We start from the raw sequence: 25600 nt of genomic DNA on the forward strand, positions 1-25600 counted from the left end.
TAATAATAATAATAATAATAATAATAATAATAATAATAATAATAATAATATTTATTTGTATACCGCCCTATGGCAAACCAATCCGGGCAGTTAACAACAGTAAAATATAAAATATGACAATTAAAAACCCTTTATCCCCCCCCCCCCTTAAGACAGTCCCTCCCCCCCTTAAGACAGCATTACAAACATCCAAATGCTACAATGTGTATATAGTATATATTTAAAAGCTGCAACCTTATCCCTGCTTTCCTGGTTGTAAGCCTCAGTAAACACTGTGGATGTGGAGCATGCATCTCGGTTAAACACACACAGGAGTTTCTCAGTACTGTGGGCCCTTCACATTTGCTGGGATTAAGAGTGCAAGACCCCCATAAAAGTGGAAAAACCATGAACAAAAAACACACTATTTTTTTAACCTCAGTGAACACCTCTCTAGGACTCTCTAGATCCTCTACTGTGACTCAGTGGTCAACAGAGGACCAACAAATGACTAGAGAAGTATTCTTTCTAGGAATCTCTATGTCCTCCTGCATGACTCTATGGTAAAGTTCTGGAAGAAATTGTCCATAAAGTCAAATCTGCAAAAGTCAAAGCCACAAATGTGGAGGGCCGACTGTAGTTCTTTTCTAGGTTATGTTTCCACATGAAGTAGAGCATGGGAGGAATCACTCATTTTGGCCACGTCTTTCCTTACAACCTACCAATAACCAAATATTTTAGCAATTTGGCACACATAAAAGCCAAGTCAACAACTAATTTTGCCAGAGGACTACTCTAAAAAGTGACATGGGGTCATCCCACCTCCTCAAATGGATACAGCTTCAATGCCCACTGGCACAATTGCTGGCTGTTCACACCTCTAATTCATTGTGTGAAATGGTGGAAGACAGCCTGGGCACCAGATTCAGTCCATAAGCCACTAGTTACTAACTTAGCATGCAGATACTTCAGTTGTTATCTCTTGCCAAAAAACCCAGTATTTAACCTTGAGATCTGAGCAGAGCAACTCCTGTCTCACTTCAAGGACCTTGGAAAGCTGAATTCTCATTTTTAAAAAACTTTTTGCTCCCTAAATTACACACACACACACACACACTCCCACCATGACTGGAAGAGTGATGAGAGAAATTTCACCATGTTTTTGGCTCTCTCTGGACCATTTTAGGTTCAGAAGAAGCTTCCTCCTCTCTCCCCATAGTAAGTGAATTGGGGTGCACCTACATCGTAGAAATAAGGTAGTTTGACACCACTTTAACTGCTATAGTTCCATCCTACAGAATTCTGGGATTTGTAATTTTGTAATGCACCAGTGCTCTTTGCCAGAGAAGGCTAAAGGCCTTGTAAAACTACTTAGTGGGAAAATGCCCAAATTGGTAGCAACTACCATTCTTACTCTTCACCCTGCTTCCACCTCCCACCCACCAACCCATCCCCATTTTGGTCCCACCTACTGTTGCGATTTGTACAGGTTGAGTCTTCCTTATCCAGAATTCCAAGATATTCCAGAACCCAAAACATTTGCATGGGTGGCTGAGGTAGTGATACCTTTGCTTTCTGGAAGTTCAATGTGCACAATTTTTGTTTCATGCATAAAATTATGAGAAAATATTGCATAAAATTACCTTCAGGCTTTGTGTATAAGGCGTGCATGAAACATAAATGAATTTTGTGTTTAGACCTGGGTTTCATCTCCAAGGTATATCATTATGTATATATATGCAAATACAAGTATTCCAAAATTCCCCCAAAAATCTGAAATCCAAAACACCTCTGGTCCTAAGCATTTCAGATAACGGAGACCCAACCTATATCCTCTCTCTGAGACCTTTCCAATTAGAATTCCACCCAAGCCAAAATAGCTTCCTAACCCTTGCTCTAATGCACAACCCATCCACTCCCCTGTTCCCCACACACATTCATGATTTCTCAAGAAAGCTGGCCTCATAAAGCACATGGCCCCTTTCTAGCTCATGCACACCTACCATAGCTTTTATAGCTGCAGTTCTAACCCGAGGGTCCTGGTCACTGAAGTAATCCCCTATTATCTTCTGGACATCTTTGGGAGGCTGACCTTCTGATTCTTTCAAGGAGCCTTTTTCAACCGTTCCAAGACAGCCGATCAGCAAGAGGCATTTGTTCCTTACACCATGGGAGGAATCACTCAAATGCTATGGAAGAAAAGGGATGCACCATTTATTTATTTGTAAAAAAGTGGAATTTCAAAAGGTGTTGCTTATCATGCAACCAGGTAAGAAGCAAGATCTGTTGAAATTGCCTCTGTTATACAACCATTGAAGGTATACGAAACATCTCCAGTTCTCACTCTGGCAACCCTGTCAAATACATTCTTTCCCCTCCATCTCTCCTTCAAAATGACAACCAGAAGTGACATAATGTCACTGTTACATGCCATTTTGAAGGAGAAACAGCAAAAAGAAAGTATTTTGGCATGCTCAGGAGTGTGTATGTGGAAAACTAGTCTCTAGCCTTTCTGCAATCACCTACCCTTAATTTAGATCCTGGACCCTCCCGTCTGAATATCCTAAGGGCACCAGATCCTGTCTGATCATGGAAACTAAGCAGGATCAGCCCTGGTTAGGGAGACCACCAAGGAATACCAGGTACTGGAGCCTATATTTCGGGGGGGGGGGGGGCCCCCAAGTATTCCTTGCCTAAGAAAACCCTGGGAATTCATGGGGTCACCAAAAATCGACAGGTGCCGTGAAGCCATACACGTACCCTCCAGTCTCCAACTACTCCCACAAAGATAGCGGCCTGGCTGCCCTTACCGGTTCCTCTGGAAGGACAGTTAGCCACTGATTTGTTCATTTCATCAGAGCTTTGTATTATTATTAATATTTAAATAAATTATCCGGTATGAAGGATTTAGCTTTTGAAGCCAGTGAGTGAAGAGAACAAAGGTGGCAGTGATGATATGAGGAAGCAGGCAAAGCCAGAAAGGAACTAGGTATATCCTACAGTGCTCTGAAGTACTCTGTCAATATTACATAGTCCTTTTTTTAAAAAACATTCTCCCGAGAAACTTTTTTATGGACTCCCCTTTAATTCACAATAGGTAGGTGCCATCTGTATCCCTATGATCAGTACTCTAAGAATTTTTCTACTGGTTCACAGTTCTAGTTACCTTGCAAGCGATGTCCACCAGGCGCACACACACTGCTAGGCTGTCTTGGAGCTTCTTCCCAATCACCAGCAAGGTCTCCAGCAACTGAGCAAGAACCTGGTGGGACTCTAAAAACAACAATAAATACTGTCATTATGGTTTACATTCACTCATTTCCCAGAGCAAGTTCCTTGAGATATATAATGTAGAAATCCTGTGGAAGCTAAACCAGTCTGAGTTTGATCAGTGCATGGAAATCCAAATGTATAATGCCTTAAGCTATAAATAAGGTATGAATAAATTAAATAGTAACTAGTGAGGGGCAGAAAGGCGAGGAAAGAAATGTACTGTATTATTCTCCTCCTGATGAGTATGAGATGAAGATACAGGTTGAATATTTCTTAAAATACTTGAGATAAGAAGTGCTTTGGATTTTTCAGATTTTGGAATATTTTCATATATGTAATGAGATATCTTAGACACATCACCCAAGTCTAAACATTAAATTCATGTATTTTTTGTATATACCTAGACACATAACCTGAAGCTAATTTTATACAATACTTTAAATAATTTGTGCATGAAGCTTAATTTGTCTACACTGAAAACAAAAGTATTGCTATTTCAGTCACCAATGTGGATGATTTTGGAGTATTTCTGATTTCAGAATTCCAGATAAGAAATACTCAATCTGTATTTATATTCTGCCTTTTCCCCAGTCTGGGACTCAAGGCAGCTTACACAGGTTAAAAACAGATAAAGCTAAAAAATGTGAATGGTATAAAAGATAAAAAAAAAATACAATTAAATTATCAATAAATTTAAAAGCTGTTAAAAACAGGCCAATAAAAACGAGAATTTAAAAAACACAGCACATGAAAGTCCCTGTCTCCATGAGCAGTCAACCCACAAAGGACTGCTGACATGACAAGATCGTCACCTTCCTACAGAGGGCTAGCAAAGAAGGCACCAGTATAATTACTTTATAAAGGGAATCACAGAACCTGGGAGCAGCCACCAAGAAGGCCTCCTCCAGTGTTCCCACCTGATGTATCTATGAGGGTGGTGGACAGAAATAAGCTGTATAGGGCCTTGTAGGTCACAGCCAACATATTGAATTGTGTCCAGAAACAGACCAGCAGCCCATAGAGCTGTTGCACAAGGGGAGAGGGTGCTCCCTGTAGCCTGCCTTTATTTCTTGTCTTTCCTCTCCAATATATTCAAGGCTCTCCTCCTTTCTGAGGTGATCATCACAACAAACCCGTGGGAACCATCAAGCTGAGAAGAAAGAGACTGGCTGAAGTGAATTTCACTGCTCAGTGAGAACTTGAATTTCCTGCATCCCAGTCCCTTTTCTCATAAGCAAGTTGCTTACTCCAGCCTTTTGATCATTTTGGTTGCCCTTTTCGGCACTATTCCCAAGGATGGGGATTGGAACTGTTCACAGTATTCCTTGTGGAGTGATATATTATATAATGGCTGTACAGTATAGAAAAACGGGGGGGGGGTCTGTACTGCACCCCAGGACTGGAAACAGTCATCTGAAAATGAAATAGAGAACCTTTGTCTCAATCTAGCAGGCAGGAAAAGATTATTATCATCATCATCATCATCATCATCCCACTTTCCCCCAAAAATTAGGACTCAAAGAGGCTCACAATTTAAAAGAATGCAATTAAAAACATACAAAAAGGGAACATTAAATGTCAGGAAATGACACTGGTGTGGCCACTAGGGGGAGCTGTGTGCAGATAATTTACAGCTCCAGTGGCAGCTAATGTGTCAGCAATCAAACAGTTCATCATCGGAATGTTGATGCAACTGTCAACTGTCAGTTCTCAACTGTCACTGAGAGGAGAGTGAGACAATTGGTGCCTCAGTGTGGGCTGTGTCTGTTACAGAGATACAGTTGGTGCCTCAGAGAGTGGGCTGTGTCTGTTACTGAGAGACAGTTGGTGCCTATGAGTAGGCTGTGTCTGTTACTGGGAGACAGTGAGATGGTTGTGTGTTAATGTGGCTGCCTCAGAGGTTGTTATTATTGTTGGCTGGTGTAAATAGTGTGTACAGTGGTACCTCGGGTTACGAAATTAATTCGTTCCGCGGCTAATTTCGTAACCCGAAAAACCTTCGTAACCTGAATTGCCATAGGCGCTAATGGAAAAAATAGCTCTCTGCTGCCCTCCGGTGGCGGAAAATAGCGCCGAGGTTTTTTCGTAACCCGAAAAAAACTTCGTAAGCCGAAACAATAAATCCCTATGGGATTTTTTCGTATCCCGAAAAATTCGTAAGCTGGGTAATTCGTATCCCGGGGTACCACTGTATTAGAGACGGATGTCCAATACACTGTGTATATCTATGTTGTAAATACTGCAAAGGAAGATTAAAGCCCTCGTTTAGAGTGAAGACTTGTAAGAGTTGTTATTAGTTGAAGACATCTTCACAGATTCCTTCTTCTTGGCGTCCTGTCGATATGGTTGAACTCTGCAGGTGGTCGTGGTGGACACTGCGCATCATTTCCATAGGTCCCAACAAGGGTTATGGGAGCAGCACATGAGCCACAACATTAATATAGTGAGCAGAATTAAACCTGAGGGGGGGGGGGGAATGGAACCAGGGCACAAGAGAAAAGCACCTAAAGTTCAACAGAGCTCAGACAGCAGGGCCCTGCCTCCTGCCAGTCAGAGCAGACAATACCAGGTTAGACAGATGAGCAATCTGACTTTGTACAGAGCAGTTTCATGCACACATGATGAAAGCACCCAACACAAAACTGACTCCAAGTGGAGCTTCGACAGTAGCCAATGTTTTGTCAAAAATATTGCATACTTTCATTTTGGAGTGTGTTAATGGCATCATCCAGAATGGAGTCAGGAGAAAATCCAGGAGTCTTTGACAGCAAACCCAACAGGGAAGCAATCTTCAGTCTGACAGAAGGATCATTCTCCTACAGTGATTAAAAAGAAAAGGGGGGAAAAAAGGAAATCAGAATTATATCCTTTCTCCCCACTGCCAGCCTGAATGTGGTTCTTTTTTGTTCCCAGTTTGGCTTTGTTTACAATATTTATATACCACATTTCCATAAATGCCACCAAAGTAATATATAACAACTCAACTAAATCAGTAAAACAAAATCAGCTCAACTAAATCAATACAACCGTATTGAACAATTGAAACCCTATGAAAATCACTACTACCATTTCAAAATGTCAGTTAGAAAGAATTATGTCCTAAACCCTTTTTAAAAAAAGATATCAATCTTATTTATTTATTTATTCTAACGTAATTTACAAACAAGTTCCACTCCACCAGAAAAGTCAGGGAGGGAGCTAGTCAAGCCTCACGTAGAAAGAAGTTCCCTAATCTAGCTGCAGCCACCAAGAATCTTAGCTCTAAAAGGAAGACACAGAGCTTGGAAATGTTATTTTTGGACTACAACTCCCAGAATCCCACATGAACACTAAGAAAACATTTCACAATGTGCAAACAAAATTTGAGAGAGCACTGCCTCATATGTCTACAGAAAAGGTATCTGAAGTTTCAAAGAAGTCTCTTCTGGGACCATTACAAGAAGCTTCACAAAGATTTTGATCAAGGTCACTCATCTTAAAGGTAAAGATAAGTGGTTAAGAAGCTGACTCTGTTGATCGGACGACTAGCAGGTTGGCAGTTCGAGGCCCGGGTGCTGCAGGATGGGATGAGCTCTTGTCACTGTTCCCAGCTTCTGTCAACCTAGCAGTTGGAAAGCATGCAAATGCAAGTACAGTGGTGCCTCGGGTTACGAAATTAATTCGTTCCGTGGCACCGTTCGTAACCCGAAAAGCCTTCGTAAGCCGAATTGCCATAGGCGCTAATGGGGAAAAGCCGCGATTCCGTGCGAAAAAGCCGAAAAAAGCACCAAAAGTTTTTTCGTAACCTGAAAAAACATTCGTAACCCGGAACAATGTTTTCCTATGGGATTTTTTCGTATCCCGAAAATTTCGTAACCTGGGTATTTCGTATCCCGAGGTACCACTGTAGATAAATAGGTACCACTTCGCAGTGGGAAGGTAACAGCCTTGGTGGAGTCATGCTGGCCACATGACCGCCAGAGCAGTCATCGGACAATGCTGGCTTTTTGGCTTAGTAACAGAGATGAGCACCGCCCCCTACAGTCGGTTATGACCTTAAACGTAGTCCCTTGACATGAATATCTAGTCACAACTGACTGTAGGGGGTGGTGCTCATCTCTGTTACTAAGCCAAAAAGCCAGCACTGTCCAAAAACAACCCTGGTGGGCATGTGGCCAGCATGACTGCACCAAATGCTGTTACCTTCTCACTTTAGTGGTACCTATTTGTCTACTTGCATTTGTATGCTTTGCAGCTGCTAGGTCGGCAGAAGCTGAGACTAGTGACTGGAGCTCCCCCCATCATGTGGCACCTGGGCCTTGAACTGCCAAACCTCAGATTTTCTGATCGTCAGAATTGGCATCTTAACCACTAAAGCCACCACATCCTATCTTATAATACTCATCTTACCTTATAATAATGTTCCAGCAAGATTCGGACAACTCCTTCCACGCTTTCGGCTTCCACCGGCTTCCTGGCAAATTGAAGCAGGTACTGGAGAGCATCTGCTGGCGAGGTTGCCTTGCATAGATCCACATGGAGCGCTGCTGACTTGCTCGGTTTGGTCAGTCGGAGCTTCTTTGCAGAAATCTCTTCATGCTGCTGTTGCTGTAACAGGACATTGTGTTAGGCTGTGTTCGCTCAAAGAAAGGAGACAGACAACACAATATGATTCTTCACCAGTTATTCTGCAAGAATCTCCTTGTTATTATTTCCATCCTGGTTCTACTACATTTGTTGGTGTTGTTAACTGCCATCAAGTCGACTTCCACTTATGGCGACCCTATGAATAAGAGACCTCCAAGCCACCCTATCCTCAACAGCTCTGCTCAAGTTTTGCAAACCTTGGCCTCCTTGACTGAGTCTATGCATCTGAAATGCAATCTTCCTCTTTTCCTCTTACCTTCTACCTTACCAAGCATTACCTGTCTTTTCTAGTAAGTCATGTCTTCTCATGATATGGGCAAAGTACAACAATCTCTATTTAATCATCTTGGCTTCTAGGGAGAGTTCAGCTTGATTTGCTCTAGAACCCATTTATTTGTATTTGTAGCAGTCCACAGTATCCATGCACTACAGCATCTATAGGACCATACCATGAATTTCCCACGCAAGCAAAACTGTGCTTAAAAGCTCTGCAACCCTATGAAATTCATGGAATCAACATAAGTCGGCAGGAGAAAATTCTTGTCAAAAGGCTTATGGTCTCATCCCAACTCCTCTTGCCTTCCACTCCGTAAATTAGAGAAATGCAGATATTGTTCGGTAGTAACAGGCTATTCCGATCTGATCTTGAAAGCTAGGGCAAGTTCAGCTCTGGCCAGTACTTGGATGGAAGACCGCTAATAAATACCAGTAGGTTGTAGGCTGTATTTCAGAGGAAGAAACTGGCAAAATCACTTCTGAGCGTTCATTGCCTTAAAAAAACCCTAAGAAATTCATGGGGTCGGCAGGCAGCTGAAAGAGAGACAGATACACGTGAGAACAAGAGGAAAGCCCTAACCAAATCCCTCTGCAGAAGGGATGGGTTCAAATCCCTGCCTGCCTGCAAAGGATAGGCAAGAAACTATAAAAACAATGGGGTTTTCTTTTTTGGTTCGCCTTGGAAGATGGGTGTCAATGCATCCGCTGACTCTGGGTTACAGTCGTCCCTCCACATTTCCAGCTTTGACTTTTGTGGATCTGGTTATTTGCAGTTTTGATTCATAGGTTTTCTCTAGGAATCTCTAGGTCCTCCAGCCCAACTCTGCCAGACGCTGACCATGGAGTTGTACTGGAGGACCTAGAAGTTCCTAAACACTTCCCTAGGCATTTGTAGGTCCTCCCAGCAGGATTCTATGGTCAACTTCTGTCAGATGTTGACCACAGAGTTGCCCTGGAGGACCTAGATATCCCTAGAGAGGGGTTCTCTCAGGTAAAACCATGGTGTTTTTGTTATTTGCATTTTCTCCACATTCATGGGGGTCCTGTGCCCTTAACCCCAGCAAATGAGGAGGGATGAGCATACAATATACCAATTTACATAACAAGGTATTATCCTTATTAATAATATTATTAATATTATTCTCGAATAGTGAACTCAGCCCCCCATTGAATCGAGCACAACATTGAACACCCTGTAACCCTTGTGGTCATCTCTGATTGTTTTAATGTATCGCTTTAATGTTTAATGTTATTTAATTGAGGTGGTTTTAAGTGAGAGAGGGAGGGAATAACTGGGACTGCTGTGAAGTCGAAGGATTTCATGACCTCCATCCACAGTTTTTAGTGGGTTTGGGGGGCTCTGTGGCCCTCATGTTCTAGATGTGCTTATTCCTGATGTTTCGCCAGCATCTGTGGCTATGGGCATCTTCAGAGAAATTGGGATCACCGTTTTATTGTATGGCTTTTTATTGTAAGCCGCCTCGATCCTGATGGAGAGGCGGGGTAAAAATAAAGTATTTATGATGATGATGAAGATGATGATGCAGAGCTGGTTTGGAGGCTTGGGTTCGAATCCTGGCTCTGCCATGAAAACCTATTGAGTGACCTTGGGGCAAGTCACACTCTCTCAGCCTCAGAGGAAGGCAATGGCAGACCCCCCTCTGAAAGAACCTTGCCAAGAAAACCCTATGATAGGCACCTTAAGGTCGCCATAAGTTGGAAATGACTTGAAGGCACACAACAACAACAACAACAACAACAACATTTATCATCCTCATAATCATCTGGATTCGTCTGTTTCAGGGCCTTCCAGGCGCCCTAAAGCCCAGCAGAACTAGAACCCTGGTCCCTCCACCAAGTAGGCCGCAAAGCCTGGCTCGGTTACCTGGACAACCACTTTGCTGAACTCTTCGTACACTCGCTTCTTCAAGTGCGCCGCCATCTTGGGTAGGGACCATGAGCCCCTCCGTTGCGCTTTCCGGCAATGAAAGGCCTTTCCCGGCCACCGTCGCCGCCATCTTGGGTAGGGAAAGTGAGCGCTTTTCGGCAATGAAAGGCCTTTCCCGGCCACTGTAGCTGCCTTTTCTGTGACTGAACCCCAAAGAGTTGTGGTTTATGTTGAGGAATTCCGCCCAACCGTGACTTCAGGCTCCCAAGAGAAGGGCTTAGATTCATCTATAGAGCAGTGGTCCCCAAACTGTGCCCTTTGGACTTCAGCTCCCAGAATCCTAGGCTGTTGGCCAACATGACAGCGGCTTCTGGGAGCTGAAATCCAAAACTCTCTTAAAGGGCACCGTCTGGGGAACGTCTGATGTTAGAGTAAAACACAGGTCCAGTCCAAAACCACACACTGCAGCAATAATCCAGTTTGAGACTGCTTTCCCTGCCCTGGCTCAGTGCCAGGGAATCCTGGGAGTTGTAGTTTATTCCTGGCAGCACAGAACTGGAAATCCCAGACAAATCTCCATCTACACTGCAGAAGTAATGCAGCTGGACACCACTTTAACTGCCAAGGCTCCATTCTCAGAATCCTGGGATGTTGCTCTATTATTTTTCTGCAATAGTCGATGGTCTGTTTTATTGATGATCTGGGTGGATTTTATTTTATTATGTATTCATTTATTTATTTATTTGCATTGTAGTTTGCTTTTGCATTTTACTATCGCATTCTTCATCTTTTGGCATTGTGTCGCAGTATGTAAAGTGCTTCAGCATTCTCATTGAATTTTTCTTTGAATTGAAGTGGTTCTAAAGGTTTTATTCTGCTGTCAAGTGCCACAAACATGCAGAGATAAAGGATGATGATGATGATGATGATTTGTTGTGCCTTCAAGTTGTTTCTGACTCAAGGAGAACTTCTCACAGGGTTTTCTTGACAAGATTTGTTGCCATTGCCTTCTTCTGAGGCTGAGAGAGTGTGACTTCTTGCCCAAAGTCACCCATCGGGTTTCATAACTAAGTCAGGATTCGAACCCTGGTCTCCAGAGTCGTAGTCCAACACTCAAAGCACTTTGCCACACTGGCTGTCACTAAACTGATAGCACCCATTAATGTTCTCATCTCTTTTGAACACAAATGTCAATGTCTTGAACATGGGAGCTATTTGAATTTTAGCCCAGGCAAGAATGCCAGTACATTGAAAGAAGTCTAGAAATACATTGAAAACAAAACCTTGAGACCCCCACCGGAGTCAAAAAGGAAAGGCAAAGGCCCTGGTATACTCCATTGCCATGCGCTTTTCATCAGCAGTGAACTGAAGGGCAGCCATATTGTGGGTAGAGGCCCAGGGCTATTTGAGACTAGAGTAGCCTTGGGTCGTTTAGAGCCAGGATGGTGTAGTGGTTTGGGATGTTGGACTACAACTCTGTAGACCAGGGTTCGAATCCACAATCAGCCATGTAGAAGCCCACTGGATGACCATGGGAAAGTGATACTCACTCAGCCTCAGAGGATGGCAATGGCAGCACCCTCCACCCAAAGAAGCTTGCCAAGAAAACCCTGGAATAGGTTTGCCTTGGGGTCACCATAAGCCAAAAAAGATTTGAAGTACAGTGGACCCTTGTTATCCGCTGGGGTTTGGTTCCAAGATCCCCTGCCGTGGATAACAAAATCCATGGACACTCAAGTCCCATTAAATACAATGGCATAGCAAAATGGTGTCCCTTATAAAAAATGGAAAATCAAGGTTTGATATTTGAAATTGATTCGTTTTTCGAACTTTTTCAAACCATGGATGCTTGAATCCATGTATAAAAAATCCGTGTATAAGAAGGGCCAACTGTACTATAATTTTGACATAAGTGTGGTGATCTGAGTGTTGGACTATAACTCTGAAGACCAGGGTTTTTCCCAGCTGAGCCATGAAATCCACAGAGTGAGTTTGGGCAAGTTCACACTCTCTCAGCCTCAGTGGAAGGCAATGACAAACCTCCTCTGAACAAATCTTGCCAAGAAACCCCCCTGATAGGTTTGCCTTAGGGTCACCATAAGTTGAAAATGACTTGAAGGCACACCACACACACACACACACACACACGGTGTAGTTTAGCCCCAGACCTTGTTTCCATTCTCAAGTTTCGACTAAAATAATAATAATAGTGAAGAGAAGATATGTTGGACCACAACTCCTAGCATTTCTCATCATTGGTTATATTGGCTAGGGCTGATGCGTCTCTGTCGTCCTGCAACATCTGGAGGGTTACAAGTTTTTGTTACAGATTTTGTTCTCCATGAGGGATCTTGGAACCAAACCCAAGTGTATAACAAGGGTCCACTGTATTTAGCTAGTCTCTAACCAATAACGTTGTATTTTGTCTATTACTTTGGATAACAGATATCTTCTGTCCTAGATGTCCTTCTTATTTCTTCAGTTTGGCATGGATGAAAAACTGGATTAAAATATTAGTCTACTCCAGGTCTTTGGATGAAAACAGAAATTCCAGTTTAGCTTAAGAGGCACGACACACTTCAGTGGAAGGCAATAGTCACGGCATAGCTTAAAAGTAAACACTAGCTCACCCAAGGCATGTGATTTGTTCAAATACTAGGTGGAAAAGGATGCTAAACATACAGCTGCTTTGAGTATCTAAAATAAGTATGTAGGCTGCAGTCCAATACAGGTTTACCTGGGAGTAAGTCCCATTGAAGAGTCTGAACTCAGTAGGATGTGTAAGTAATATATACACCTAGGAATACATGGTCAAGGTTAACATTAAAGATTGATGATTCAGTAAAAGTGCAAGGGTGTGGAACCATACCACAAAGATAAGTGAGAAGGGTGGTAAGAGCCTGGCTGTGATCAGGTATAGACGGTATCTGCAAAATCAGTATCCAGTGAGGCAAGGCAAGGAAACATTTGGTCATCTTGACGTTTTGGATTACTACAGCCCCCAAAATCTCTGATCATTGCCCTTGTCAGGTGGAGCTGATGGGAGGTGTAGGCCAAACAATCTGCTGGATAGTGGGTTGCAGTAAGTAGAACAAGAATTTGGAAACACATTCCTACAAAGGGGCCAGAATATGGGACCCTCTGGATGTTGTTAGACTGCAACTCCCAGCAGCCCTATGCAGCATAGCAAGTAGTGGGGGACATCCTCTGGAGGGCCAAATGATCCCTCATCCATGTGTAGAGAGTAGATTTGCATTGGAATTTCAGTTGTTCAGGACTGAAATGTATTGAGAGCAAAGGTTGCCAGGAAGGTGGAACTCAGGTCATGTCAAATCCTCTTCTGGAATGTAAAACAATTTGTAAAGAGCTCCTAATTTAAGATTTTAAACCCAAATAAAGGAAGTACTGCAAGAGACCGTTTGGAGACAATAAAACTAAATACAGTATATAGATAACAGTTTGATTGATGGGTACCCCACGAGGGATAGAGATGTATGTTTGAATATTCAATAAGGGTGAAGGAGTGTATATGTTTAAATTCATATGTAACCAGTGAAGTGTGATTTGTAGTTTTCTTTGTTCAGAGTACTATAAAAGCTTGGTTCACTTTGAAATCTGGGACACAGTAATTTGGATGTATATCCTCTGGGAATACTGCAGCAATAAACTACATTTTCCTTTCCAATCGGCTCTAGTTTTCCTTAGTAAATCTGGTTATAATTCTGGCTTTTAAATTAATCTGCTGCATATGCACTGTAGCAATGATGGGCAATGATGGATGGCAAGGGGTCTGCAATAGTCCTCCAGGAGACATTGGACTTTATCACACATAGGTCCCCTTCCACACTGCACCAACTCCTGCAAAAGATTTTTTAAAAGCCCCTCAAATGCCCTTAAACACACTCTAAAGGACATGGGGCATTCTCAACATGTTTTGGATCTTTCTTAGGACCCTAAAGGGCATTTGTGGTCAAATACATATATAATATATTGATCAGAGAGGTTCCAAATGTGGTGAAAATACCCTACATGCCCCCCTAAAAGTGATTTTTGGGGATCAGGGAGCAAAAAAAATAAGGGTTTTTTGACCCCTGGCCCTGAGCATCCCTGGCAAGACATATAAGCACCCTGCATGTGGGTGGGGCACAATTTGCTCACCCACATTGAAGAGCTCTTCAAACTAAAAATATTTTTGAACTTCCCAAATAATACATTCAGCCCATGAAAGATATAAGCTGTATATGTGATATGTGATCAAAAAGTCTGTGTGAACACCATCCATGTCTTCTCAAGCATACTGGCCATTCTCCTCCTCTTAACAATGCAATTCATGCAGAGTAGTGGGAGAAGATCATAGTATTTATGATAATGTTTGATTAATATTTGGACTAGCAGCAATACAGGCAACCAAAACTTTGTCCCCTCCTTAGAATGATTTTTTGCAACAGAGATAGAGTCTGAAGAATAAGTAGCTCAGGAGAAACACAATATTTCTCAAAGGAAGTCAAATGGATAGTGTAGATATCTCTGTTCCCCAGATTTGACAAGTCTTCCTATCAAGTCAGTTTCCAAGTGGAGTTAGAACAGTGTCTAGGAAGACGACATTATATTGACATCGAAAGTGTCACATCAAAAGACCACTTAAGAAAGCCAAAATCTTGGCTTTCTGCTACCACCAAGTGAAGATAAATTTGTAGAAGAAGTCATTGGATTTGAAGCGAAAGCCTTTCTCCATAATGTAGGGCTGGATAGAAATCCTGTAACCTTTGGCATCTATGTCCATTTTGATGCTGTCCAGTAAGTCAGAGATGCTTGGTGATGCCTTCCAGGGACCAAATGTGACCACTGATTTCTTGCAAGTGTCCAAAGTGTTGAGGGTGTCGACACACCTGGCAATATCCTCCTCGGTCTTCACCACGCACACTATCACGCTGGACTGACGGGCAGCCACCGCTTCAGCCCTGGCAATGCGGATCATCAGCTCAATGTTCTCAGTGTAGCTGGGAACTCGGGCTAGGAACTGTTTTCTGGCCACAAGCTCACCAAAGATCTGAGGCGAATCCTCCAGCTGTTTGATCAATGGCTCAATGTCATAAAAGAGGGCTTCTTTGTACACATCCTGGACACATTGTTTGGGCACCTGGTTGCTGCGCAGGTATTCCAAAATGTATTTAAAATAAGTGCCAGGCCGGTCAATGAAGTACCTCCCTTCTGAGTCCGTCCGCAGTTTGGACTGTCCACTGGCGAACATCTCAGCCAACTTGGAACCAGGATGTTTCTTCAAGGTGCTCAATGTGGTCATGAACATCTCCCCACCAACATTCAACTCTATGACTTCTGATTGCTGATGAGAGAGAAAGGAAAGAGTGTCATAGTTTACATATCTCAGATTTAAGCATAGGCTGAATCTACCTTATGTAGAATATCAAAATCCAAAACTTGTTTCACGAGGAGCTGAGATGTGACACTTTTGTTTTCTGATGGTTCTATGTTTCATGCACAAACTTATTTTAACATACTATAAAGGCTATGTGTATATGGTGCATTTGAAATACATTAATTTTGTGTTTAGACTTGGATCCCATCTCCAAGAGATCTTATTATGTATGCACGATTGGCACTCCTCATTTGGCTATTGCAGATTTGGTTATTTGCAGACATTAATATGTTCTCTCTAGGAATCTTTAGGTCCTTCAGTGTGACTCTGCCAGACGCTGACCAGAGTCACACTGGAAGTCCTAGATTCCTAAAGGAAACAACTAGGCAGTTGTAGGTCCTCCAGTGTAATTCTATGGTCAATATCTGCCACATGTTGGCCACAGAGTTGCACTGGAGGGCTAGAGATTCCTAGAAAGGTCTTCCCTCAGTTTTAAAAAAATGTGTTTTTTTGTTTGTATTTTTTTCACTTTCACATGGGTCCTGCACCCCTAACCCCAGAGAATCTGGAAGACCCATTGTATATGCAAATACTGTTATTCCAAAATCCCCCAAAATCTAAAGTATCAAATGCTTCTGATCCCAAGCATTTTGGACAAGGGAGACTCCACATGTATAGAGAGGACAGGGAGGATTCTACCCTGAGACAAAATGGCAAATTCCTTTAGTATCATAAGTTGCCATTTGGGCAAAACATCTGAATGAAGCCATGATAGGTAGGATCCCAATAGCACAATTATAAAAGTGACACCACTTGGAAAATGTTACTCTATTGGACAATGCCTCATTCATTCATAGATTCTTGGACAAAATCCAAACAGCTTTTGTTCAGAATTCCAGCCGATTATGTTTGGTAGATTGTGAAACTGAAAATAATAACTCAATAGTACTCATTCATCACAGTAGTTCACCATCAGTTTGGCCAGATGTCTCTCCCTATCACCCACTCAGTGAGCATTTTAACTTGAGACGACAGAGACTGGATACACCAGTCAGACTTAAAGACAAAGCATTTATTCTTGCTGATAAACCACACTCCCGATGGGTGTAGCTATTGGGGGGGGGGGGTGGACAGCAAAATGAAGGCAATGCGCCTACAAATAAAAATTATTGTCTGCAAAATTGAATTTTCCATTGCAATAATGTAAAGTTTCAGCTGAGCATGGTACAGTGGTTTCAGCATTGGACTACAGCTCTGGAAACCAGCGTTCAAAGCCATGGAAACTCACTGGGTAACATTGGTTAAGTCAAACTGTCTCAGTCTTAGAGGAAGGCAAAGGCAACCCCCCCCCCCCCCCGCCGAACAAAGCTTGCCAAGTAAATCCTATAGGCTCACTTTTGGGTCACCATAAATCAGAAACAACTTGAAGGTGCACAACAACAATTTATTCATACAGTTTAGACATCTCCCCAAAAGTGGACAGGCAAAGGGTGCATTTACACTGTCTAAATGATGCAGTTTGACACCTGTAGCTCCATCCTATGGAATCCTGTGATTCATAGTTTTATGAAGTCTTTAACTTTCTTTAACTTTATCTGCCAAAGAGTGCTGGTGAACCACAGAACTATAAATCCCAGGATTAAGTAGGATAGAACCATGGCGGTTAAAGTGGTGTCAAACTGCATTACTTAGCCAGCCACAGATGCTGGCGAAACGTCAGGAAGAAAATTTTCTAGAACATGGCCACATGGCTTGAAAAACCCACAAAAAACATGCATTACTTCTAAGTTTTATTTTATTTTTTTATTGGATTTATCTCCCGCCTTTGTCCCAAAGTAGGATTCAAGGCGGCTTACCAAAATTTTAAAGAATAAAACTAAGACATCAATTATAGAAGTTTTTAAAAATTCAGTCATACTAATATTAAAACATCAGTTAAAAACATCATACAGTAGTTCAAAACATTTCAAAGTAAAAACTATTTAAACTTTAAAACGTTTCTACAGTGTAGAAGTACCAAAAGTTACCTTTGGAACACAAAGACAGCAAATAAAAGGGTTCTAGGTGGGAACACTTTCTAGTGCCTCACTCTCTGCAATGCTAGACATTTGGGGACTGAAGGGACATTTTATAGGGGGCAGGATTCTTATTTGGAAGGGACAATGCCCTAATGCCCTTTCCTTTGCTGTTGCATCCTTGCTCTCACTCCAGCAAACTGGCCTTCTTTCAACCCTGACATACCTGTTCCTTTTTCCTCACTCACCGTTTGGAGACTGTTCATGTTTTGTTTCTCAAAGGATTTCGGTTCTGAAGAAATGCTCATCCTTCTCTCTGCTCCTCCAGAAAGGCAGCCAAAGAAATCCACAAATTTGTGGATATAGTGGTGGTGACGGAGACTTGTAAAGTTGCCTTTTCCCCTTTCTCTCACCCACCTGAACAGGCAGTAACTCACACACCTGGAGATGCTGGCCTCCTGGCACTCTGCTGCCCTCCTTACAGATTTGGCCACAGGTTGCAAATCTATGAGAGACTCTGCAGGCGGAAGTATTATGCACTCTGCCTTTTCCTAACAATGAGCCGTTTTGGACAGAGAAGGCACTCTAGATGTGGGAGGGAAAGTGGCAGTCCCAGTATTTTCAATATTCCTTTCTCTCAGCCACCTGACACACACTTGTCAATTGTGACTAACACCCAGTCCAAGAAATCAGTTCCTCCCATTCTCTGCTTTCTACCCTGCCTTTGGCTCACAACTCGGTTGCACATTCCCTTTGTGTGACTGTCATTTGCTGAACAGGTTACACCCTGATGTGACTTTTGTCCCTTCTTTTTTTTAAAGGGACAGTATGCTCCCTTGTTAAAGAGCCATAACACAGTAGAATTAAAGACTACAAGGAATTTTACAGGCATGCCACAGGGGGGTGTCCACACTATAAAATCATAACAGTTTGATACAGCTTTAACCTCCATGGGTTCCATCCAAAATTAAAAATTAATTTCCACAGGGAGGATATAAGGTGCTCCGCATCAGGGAAAGGCAATGGTCAATCTCCTCTGAACAAATCTTGCCAAGAAAACCCCATGATAGGTTTGTCCTAGGGTCATCATAAGTCAGATGTGACTTGAAGGCACAACAACAACAACAACAACAACAACAACAACCTTCAGATATTTATTTGAAAATGGCTATCATATCACTTTTCAGTCTTTTCTTCTCCAGGAAGAACATAAGCAGTTCCCTTCATCGTTCTTCATGCAGCTTGGTCTCTAGACCTTTTACCAATGTACTTGCCCTTATCTAGACATGGTCCAGATTCCAAAATGTCTCCGACCATCTCTGGATATCTTAGATCTGACCTATGACACATCCAAAGGTGGCAACTATGACAGCCAGGTGTGGAATGGTTTTGGCTTTGTTTGTCAAGGCTGGTACTTGCTCACCTTGCCAAGAAGCTGATAACACATCTTTCTACAAGGGAAGGAAACATCTTGGATTCCTCACTTTTATTGTAGTAGAAAAATCTCAGTAAGAAACCCTGGTCCAGAGCCAAGGGGAAAATGTGCTGTAGTCCACAACCACAAGGGTGACTGTGTACCTTATTCTCAGTGGCAAACCCAACCACACCCTTCCTTGTACTCTATGTTATATTGATTTACTCTGTGTGAGAGCTGGACAATTAAGAAACAAGATAGGAAGAAAATCAATTCATTTGACATGTGGTGATGAAGAAAAGTGCTGAAAACCCCATGGACAGGCAAAAAGACAAATAACTGGGTCCTAGAGCAGATCCAGCCAGAAATCTCCTTGGAAGCCAAGATGACAAAACTGAGTCTGTCGTATGTCCAACACATCAAGAGAAGACACCATTCACTGGAAAAAACAATAATGCTAGGAAAGGTGGAAGGAAGTAGAAAGAGAGGAAAGCTACATGCTAGATGGATGGACTCTATGGAGATGATCACACCACCCTTTCCTCCTGCAGTAGACATGGGATGCAAATTTTAATAGGTGGATTTTATCGCACACCTCTGTGCCCAGGCAGGAGGCATCCCGTACCTGATCCGGTCATCTGCTGCACCTTGCAATGAATGGGAAAATCCCATTCTTTGCAAGGTGCTGGAGAAGCCTGAATCAGGCATGGGATGCCCGGATCGGTACAGGATACCTCCTGCTTGGGCACAGAGGCGTGTGATAAAATCTGCTTATTGAAGTTTACATCCCACGTCTAGCACAGGAGAAAAGGGTGATGTGATAATCTCCTATTAAGGCGGTCACAGGTTTGCAGGAACTAAGCAGAACAGTGCAGAGCAGGGAGTCTTGGAGAGGTTTCATCCACAGGGTCGCCATGAGTCAAGATCAATTCGATGGCAGTTAACAACAACAACAGCAGCAACAAAGTAAAGCCTGTCCCAACTTTTGAAGCAAAGGGTATTCTTAAAATGGATCTTCACAATGTGCATTAAGGAGGAAGGATACACAAGCTAGGAGTGACTCCAGCAGCTTGCTTTTGTCTGTATCTGCAGGGAAGAGCAATATTCCATTTCCTTTTCTCCTGTCTCTTCTCTTCACCGAGTTAATTGAGTGTAAATCACTTTGGCATTTGAACTCAGTTTGCAGCAGTTCAAGTAGGCTGAGGGCAAAGGGAGGAAGAGAGAGAAACAGGGCCATTTGAAAAGCAGCTAAAAAGTGGTATGATGGAAGATTAACTGGGACTGTCCTTGCCAAACTGGGACAGTTGGGAGGTATACTGTATTCACACAGGCTGAAGCTAACTTCTCCTGTTTGATTTTTAACTCCTTTGTGTGATGAGGAAGCCAGTGGAGCTTTGAAAGCTTGTGTCATGTATTTTGTGCATTTTGTACAATAATCACATCACTGTTCTGTGGATTTGGGATGTTTCTGTACTTTTCTGATAAGTAAGGTCAACGTCTTTTGCTGGGAATCACAAGCTTCTGATCTCTCTTCTTTGCCAGAGGAGGATATAAGGATGCCTCCTGCTGAGTTGAAGTGAGTGAAAAGTCATTAGTAGCTTTCAGTTGTTTAGAAAAAAGATGCAGCTTTTTTAATGTCTAAAAACAAACTAGGAACTCAGGAATACAAAAAGGCAGTTGTCTCAAGTAATCCAAAGCTATTAGTTAGCTGAAATAACTTTAAATGTTTGTAACTGTCTAATCCAATAGATCCTAGGGTGCTGAATAGCAAACGTAACAACCAAGGCCAGCATCCTGTTGGTGACTTATGCAGATCTGTGCTACATACACAGAGTGATACTCTTTTTTTTTTTTTTTTGGACAATACATAACATTGCATAATATCCAGCTGACAATAGAGTGAGCAGAGTTGCACTTTCAGGACTGTTGCACATGTTAATTTCACACTGAAACTTCACTGTGTGTTATCAGCCATGCTCATTGACCAGTGATTCACATATATTTCACTTTGTTGATATTCAGTATGAGGTTGCATAAAAATAATTCCCGCCAGTGGATGTTTGTGCTATGCTGAAATAATGTAGGTTCTCAGCCTAAAAGTGAAAAATTGTCCCTCCAGGTATCAGCCTAACTGCTCAGCATGGTGTAATGGTTTGAGTGCTGGACTATGACTCTGTAGACCAGGGTTCAAATCTCAGCTCAGCCATGAAAACCCACTGGGTAACCATGGAAAGTCACATTCTCTCAGAGTGGATCTACACTGTAAAAATAATGTAGTTTGACACCACTTTAAGTACTGTAGCTCCAGGCTATGGAATCTTAGGATTTGTAGTTTTACAAGGTATTTAGCCTTCTCTGGCAAAGAATGCTGGTGTCTCACCAAACTTGAAATCCCAGGATTCTGTAGAGTGGAAGTATGCCAGTTAAAGTGCTGTCAGACTGAATTATTTCTGCAGTGCAGATGCACTCTCAGCCTTAAAAAAAGGCAAAGGCAAACCTGCTCAGAACAAATCTTGCCAAGAAAACCTTGTTATGGGTTTACCTTAGGGTCACCATAAGTCAGAAACGAGGCACACAACAACAAACCACATATTATAAGACAAGCAGTGAGCAGTGGAATTAGAAAATAAGATGGGTCAATAGGATGTACAGGTGTGTGTTTCTTTTAAATAGTGTTTTATTGACAGTGCGTTTGTCAACTCCAAATTCAATGTAATGTAAAAGAATAAAATAACAACTGCCGTTCTGAAACTTAGTTACAAGTACTGGACAGCCATAGGCAAGCAACAATCAACGTGTGGACAGTTCTAAAATATATAAAATAAGACTCTAGTAATCATTGGCTCGGAGACATAAATAATAATTCAAGGTGGGATGCCCTTGAGTTTTCTCACTAATCAATATCATTAGCTGATGAAAAATCTTCTAATGGTTTTAAGTTACAGGAGAGTAGATTTCGATGAAATACTAGAAGGAACTTCTTGACAGTGAAAGTAGTCTGGCAATGGAACCAATTGTCGAGAGAGATGGTGAGGTCTCCTTCTTTAGGCACCTTCAAAAAAAGGCTGGACAGCTATCTGCTGGGGTTGTTCTAGCTGGAGATCTTACAGTGAGCAAGGAGTTGGTCTGAGTGGCCCATGGGGCCTCTTCCAACTATGATTCTCTGCTTCCATGATTCTATGATTCAAGTATTTTTATTATTATCACAAGACCATAATGGCTGCCACACCAAAACAAGTCCTCTGGAGCAAAGTACAGCTGAACGTCAACACCATCCATGCAGCCTCCTGGTGGCAGTGGAGGAGTGACCCTGTGGAAGACATTGGAGAGAAAATTAACGTTTAAAAAAAATCTTCTTACCAACCAGAGTAGCCCACAAAATTATCCAAGCTTTATCTTTTGTTAACTTTATCTTTTATAAACACCATATCATGTCAACATACTGACAAGCTGGAACATGTCTGGAAGAGAGAGATCAAAATGGTGAAAGGTCTGGGAACCATGTCGTATGAGGAGAGACTTAGGGAGCTGGGTGTGTTTAGCCTCGACAAGAGACAGTTAAGAGGTGACACAATAGCCATGTTTAAATATTTGAAGGGATGTCATATTGAACATGGAGCAAGCTGGTGTTCTGCAGCTCCAGAGACTAGGACACAGAGCAATGATGCAAATTAAAGGAAAAGAGATTCCACCTAACCATTAGGAAGAACCTATTGATGGTAAGAGTTGTTCTACAGCAGAATACACTGCCTCAAAGAGTGATGGAATCTCCTTCTTTGGAGATTTTCAAACAGAGGGTAGATGGCCATCAGTTGGGAGTGTTTTGATTGTGTCTTCCTGCATGGCAGAATGGGGTTGAACTGGATGCCCTTGGGGTCTCTTCCAACTGTAGGGTTCTGTAATCCTATGGAAAAAGAATAGCCTGTGTCCTATATTAACTAAGTAACCTCTTCTGCCCTGATCCTTCCCCTCACCCATCTGACAATAATATCATTTGCTTGTGCTCCATTTGTCAAAAAACAGATCTTCCTCAAATAGGTGGGGGAAAGGTTATGATCATGACTACAGTGTCACAATCACGACTAACTAGCAGTCAAGAATACGGAACATTTATGGATGAGTAAATCTAGTTTTTTGTTGTTGTGTGCGTTCAAGTCGTTTCTGACTTATGGTTCCCCCAAGGCGAACCTTTCATGGGGTTTTCTTGGCAAGATTTGTTCAGAAGAAGTTTGCCATTGCCTTCCCCAGAGGCTGAAAGAATATGACTTGTCCAAGGTCACCCAGTGGGTTTCATGGTCAAGCTTGGAATCGCACCCTGGTCTCCAGAGTTATAGCCCAACACTCAAACCACTATGCTACACTGGCTCTCATGTAAATCCAGGTAACTGTTCTATATTCGCAATAGCGAATAAGTCACAATTGTGACACTATTGCCATGATCGTAACCATAGCAGTTGAAATAGAATAATAGCACTATAACTGTAGTATGATATTGACCATAGCACTATAATTGAATATTGTGAAAGGCCCTCTTGGGCAGATCCAAGAAATTGCTACAAACACCTCCCCCAAAAAGAATGGAACAAGTGGACGCAAAGGTGACAACTACCAGAAAAATTCAAGATATTATATCAGAGAACTCATACTTCTTTATATCAATCTGGAAGAACTTTACGTCTTTGATCTTACAGAGATCTCATTGAGAAGAAGTTCTCATGAACTTACTTTCTGAGTCATCATGCCTACCTTTGAGCTGCAAAGACATCTTACCTTTAGATGTTTTGGCTGTGCTTTTCTCAGAAGCTGAGCCTCTTTTCGTTCCCGTTAATCTGACCCATAATTTCATTGTATTTGGAAGTCACAGCATTGGCTCTCCTGGTTAGCTGGGTGAGGATACGGTACAAACTGGACACATGGTAATAAAAGAAACCTTCCAAATCTTCTTCCTTGATCTCCTGTTCTTTCCCTCGGGCGACAATGGGAGGCTTCTGGTGGTCAAGAGGCACTAGGCCACCTTCAACAACCAGTTTGATGGATTTCAATAACATATAATATTCATATAGGTCTTTTCCACCAGAGCCAGAATCAAACACATCGTCCTGCGATTCCAAAGAGACCTCTTGCAGAAGGCTAGGAAACAGGACTGTTTGTTCCATTTTGTGGACGGCAGAAAAATATTCTTCCATGGTTCTGGGGGGAGATTTTGTTTCAGATTCTGGAACTTGCTGCTGGTTTATTAAGCTGTCAGTTGAGTCTCATGAAAGGTGGTTTGCTGTTACTGGTCTACTACCCACTCAATTGGTGGCAATTTATGAGCCACAGAGGAGGTGATTCGGGATATATTCCACTCAAGTGGCAAATGACACTCCTCTTTTTCCAGCAAATAGCATCCCTTCTTGAACACCCGAGCAAATGGTCAGTTTATCTTTCCTTTTTTTTAACTTTATTTACAGGTTGGAATGCTCTCAAACAAACATTGGACAGAATCAGGATGTTTGACCCCAGCAGAGGACAGAATATGCTGATCAATTCCGGCTCAGTCACTCTGTTCCTTGCATCAGATGCTGAGTGGAAAATTCCTAGCATTTCTGAGAAAGTCATTCCACTCCCCCATCATGTAAATCTGATAGTTTGAGATCAGATTTGCATTATATACAGTATTGTGTGTGTGTGTGTGTGTGTGTGTGTGTGCGTGCGCACGCAACCCAGTCAGTTGTGGGCGGCATAACCTATGGCAAGGATCCCAAAGTCAAGATTATAACTGAAACAAATCAGACAGTTTATTGATTTTTAGAGATAGACATACCAGTATTTGTCCTTCTCATTTTTTCCACATTAGTTTTTTTAAATCTCATAAGATAATTCAGTAAAATCTATGGATACATACGCAAAAACAAAACAGCTAATTCTTAGCTAGTGCTACTGACTACATTGCCATGTAATGGGGAGACTATCAGGGGAAAAGGTTGTTATTGTGTGTCTTCAAGTCCTTTCCAACTTATGGTGGCCCTAAGGTGAACCTATCATGGGATTTACTGGATTGAGAGTGTGTATGAAGAGCCATATAAAGATGAACCTCAAATTCTTAAAAGTGAGTTGGAAGCTGCAATAAAGGAAATGGCAAAAAAAAAAAGTCTCCAGGAACAGATGATATTCCAATTGAATTGCTGCAATCCATATTGACAGAGTCAACTCTAGTGCTAACCAACATATGTCAACAGATATGGAAAACAAAAAGATGGCCATCAGACTGGAAATAATCAATACACATCCCCATCCACAAAAAAGGAGACACAAAATGCAGCAACTATAGGCCCATAGCACTGATCTCCCCCACAAGCAAAATCATGCTTAAAATTCTGCAACGTAGGCTCCATCCGTACATGGAAAGAGAGATCTCAGAGGTTCAAGCAAGGTTCAGGAAAGGTAGAGGCACTACCGTTCCTGCAAACACACAATTGCTAATGGAGCGCGCCAAGGAATTCCAAATGAAAATCAGCTTTTCTAGCAACCCTAATTCTGCGCCATAAAACTGGTTAAATAATCAAGGGTTCAAACCCACACTTTTAAACGGTAAATTAAGCACTCAGCCTCATGGGCTGTGCCCATTAGTTTTGCCTTCACCCATATATGATATTCAAAAATCTCAAGTTCTTTCTGGATAATATCTGAAGAAATCTGCAAATTTTGGAAAGTTCTTGAAAATAAATGAACTAAATTCCTGCTCTTATTCAGTTCTTGACACTACAGAT

At 42.1% G+C, this 25600-nt stretch overlaps 3 protein-coding genes across 3 annotated transcripts in view; all 3 read right to left on the minus strand.

Annotated features, from left to right (window-relative positions):
* INTS4 (integrator complex subunit 4) overlaps window positions 1-10284 on the minus strand; it is a 43500-nt gene extending 33216 nt beyond the window's left edge. Inside the window, exons 1-5 of the mRNA XM_042459952.1 lie at window positions 10040-10284; window positions 7642-7839; window positions 5951-6068; window positions 3146-3252; window positions 1983-2168 (exon numbers count right to left, since the gene is read on the minus strand). Of these exons, the coding sequence (XP_042315886.1) occupies window positions 1983-2168; window positions 3146-3252; window positions 5951-6068; window positions 7642-7839; window positions 10040-10096 (666 nt within the window). The 5' untranslated portion in view covers window positions 10097-10284. The remainder of the gene's footprint in view (window positions 1-1982; window positions 2169-3145; window positions 3253-5950; window positions 6069-7641; window positions 7840-10039) is intronic.
* A 4107-nt stretch (window positions 10285-14391) lies between these two features.
* KCTD14 (potassium channel tetramerization domain containing 14) lies at window positions 14392-18366 on the minus strand. The gene is made up of 2 exons (XM_042459640.1): window positions 17683-18366; window positions 14392-15386 (listed from the first exon to the last, which is right to left on the minus strand). Exons 1-2 carry the CDS (start codon window positions 17740-17742, stop codon window positions 14712-14714), a joined length of 735 nt encoding a protein of 244 aa, XP_042315574.1. The 5' UTR covers window positions 17743-18366; the 3' UTR covers window positions 14392-14711.
* Window positions 18367-23644: 5278 nt separating this feature from the next.
* Window positions 23645-24034, minus strand: LOC121925133 (thyroid hormone-inducible hepatic protein-like). The gene has a single exon (XM_042456932.1). It carries the CDS (start codon window positions 24032-24034, stop codon window positions 23645-23647), a length of 390 nt encoding a protein of 129 aa, XP_042312866.1.
* Between the last annotated feature and the right edge of the window lie 1566 nt (window positions 24035-25600).

The sequence above is a fragment of the Sceloporus undulatus genome, chromosome 3 (genome assembly GCF_019175285.1).
Source record: "Sceloporus undulatus isolate JIND9_A2432 ecotype Alabama chromosome 3, SceUnd_v1.1, whole genome shotgun sequence".
Lineage (NCBI taxonomy): Eukaryota > Metazoa > Chordata > Lepidosauria > Squamata > Phrynosomatidae > Sceloporus > Sceloporus undulatus.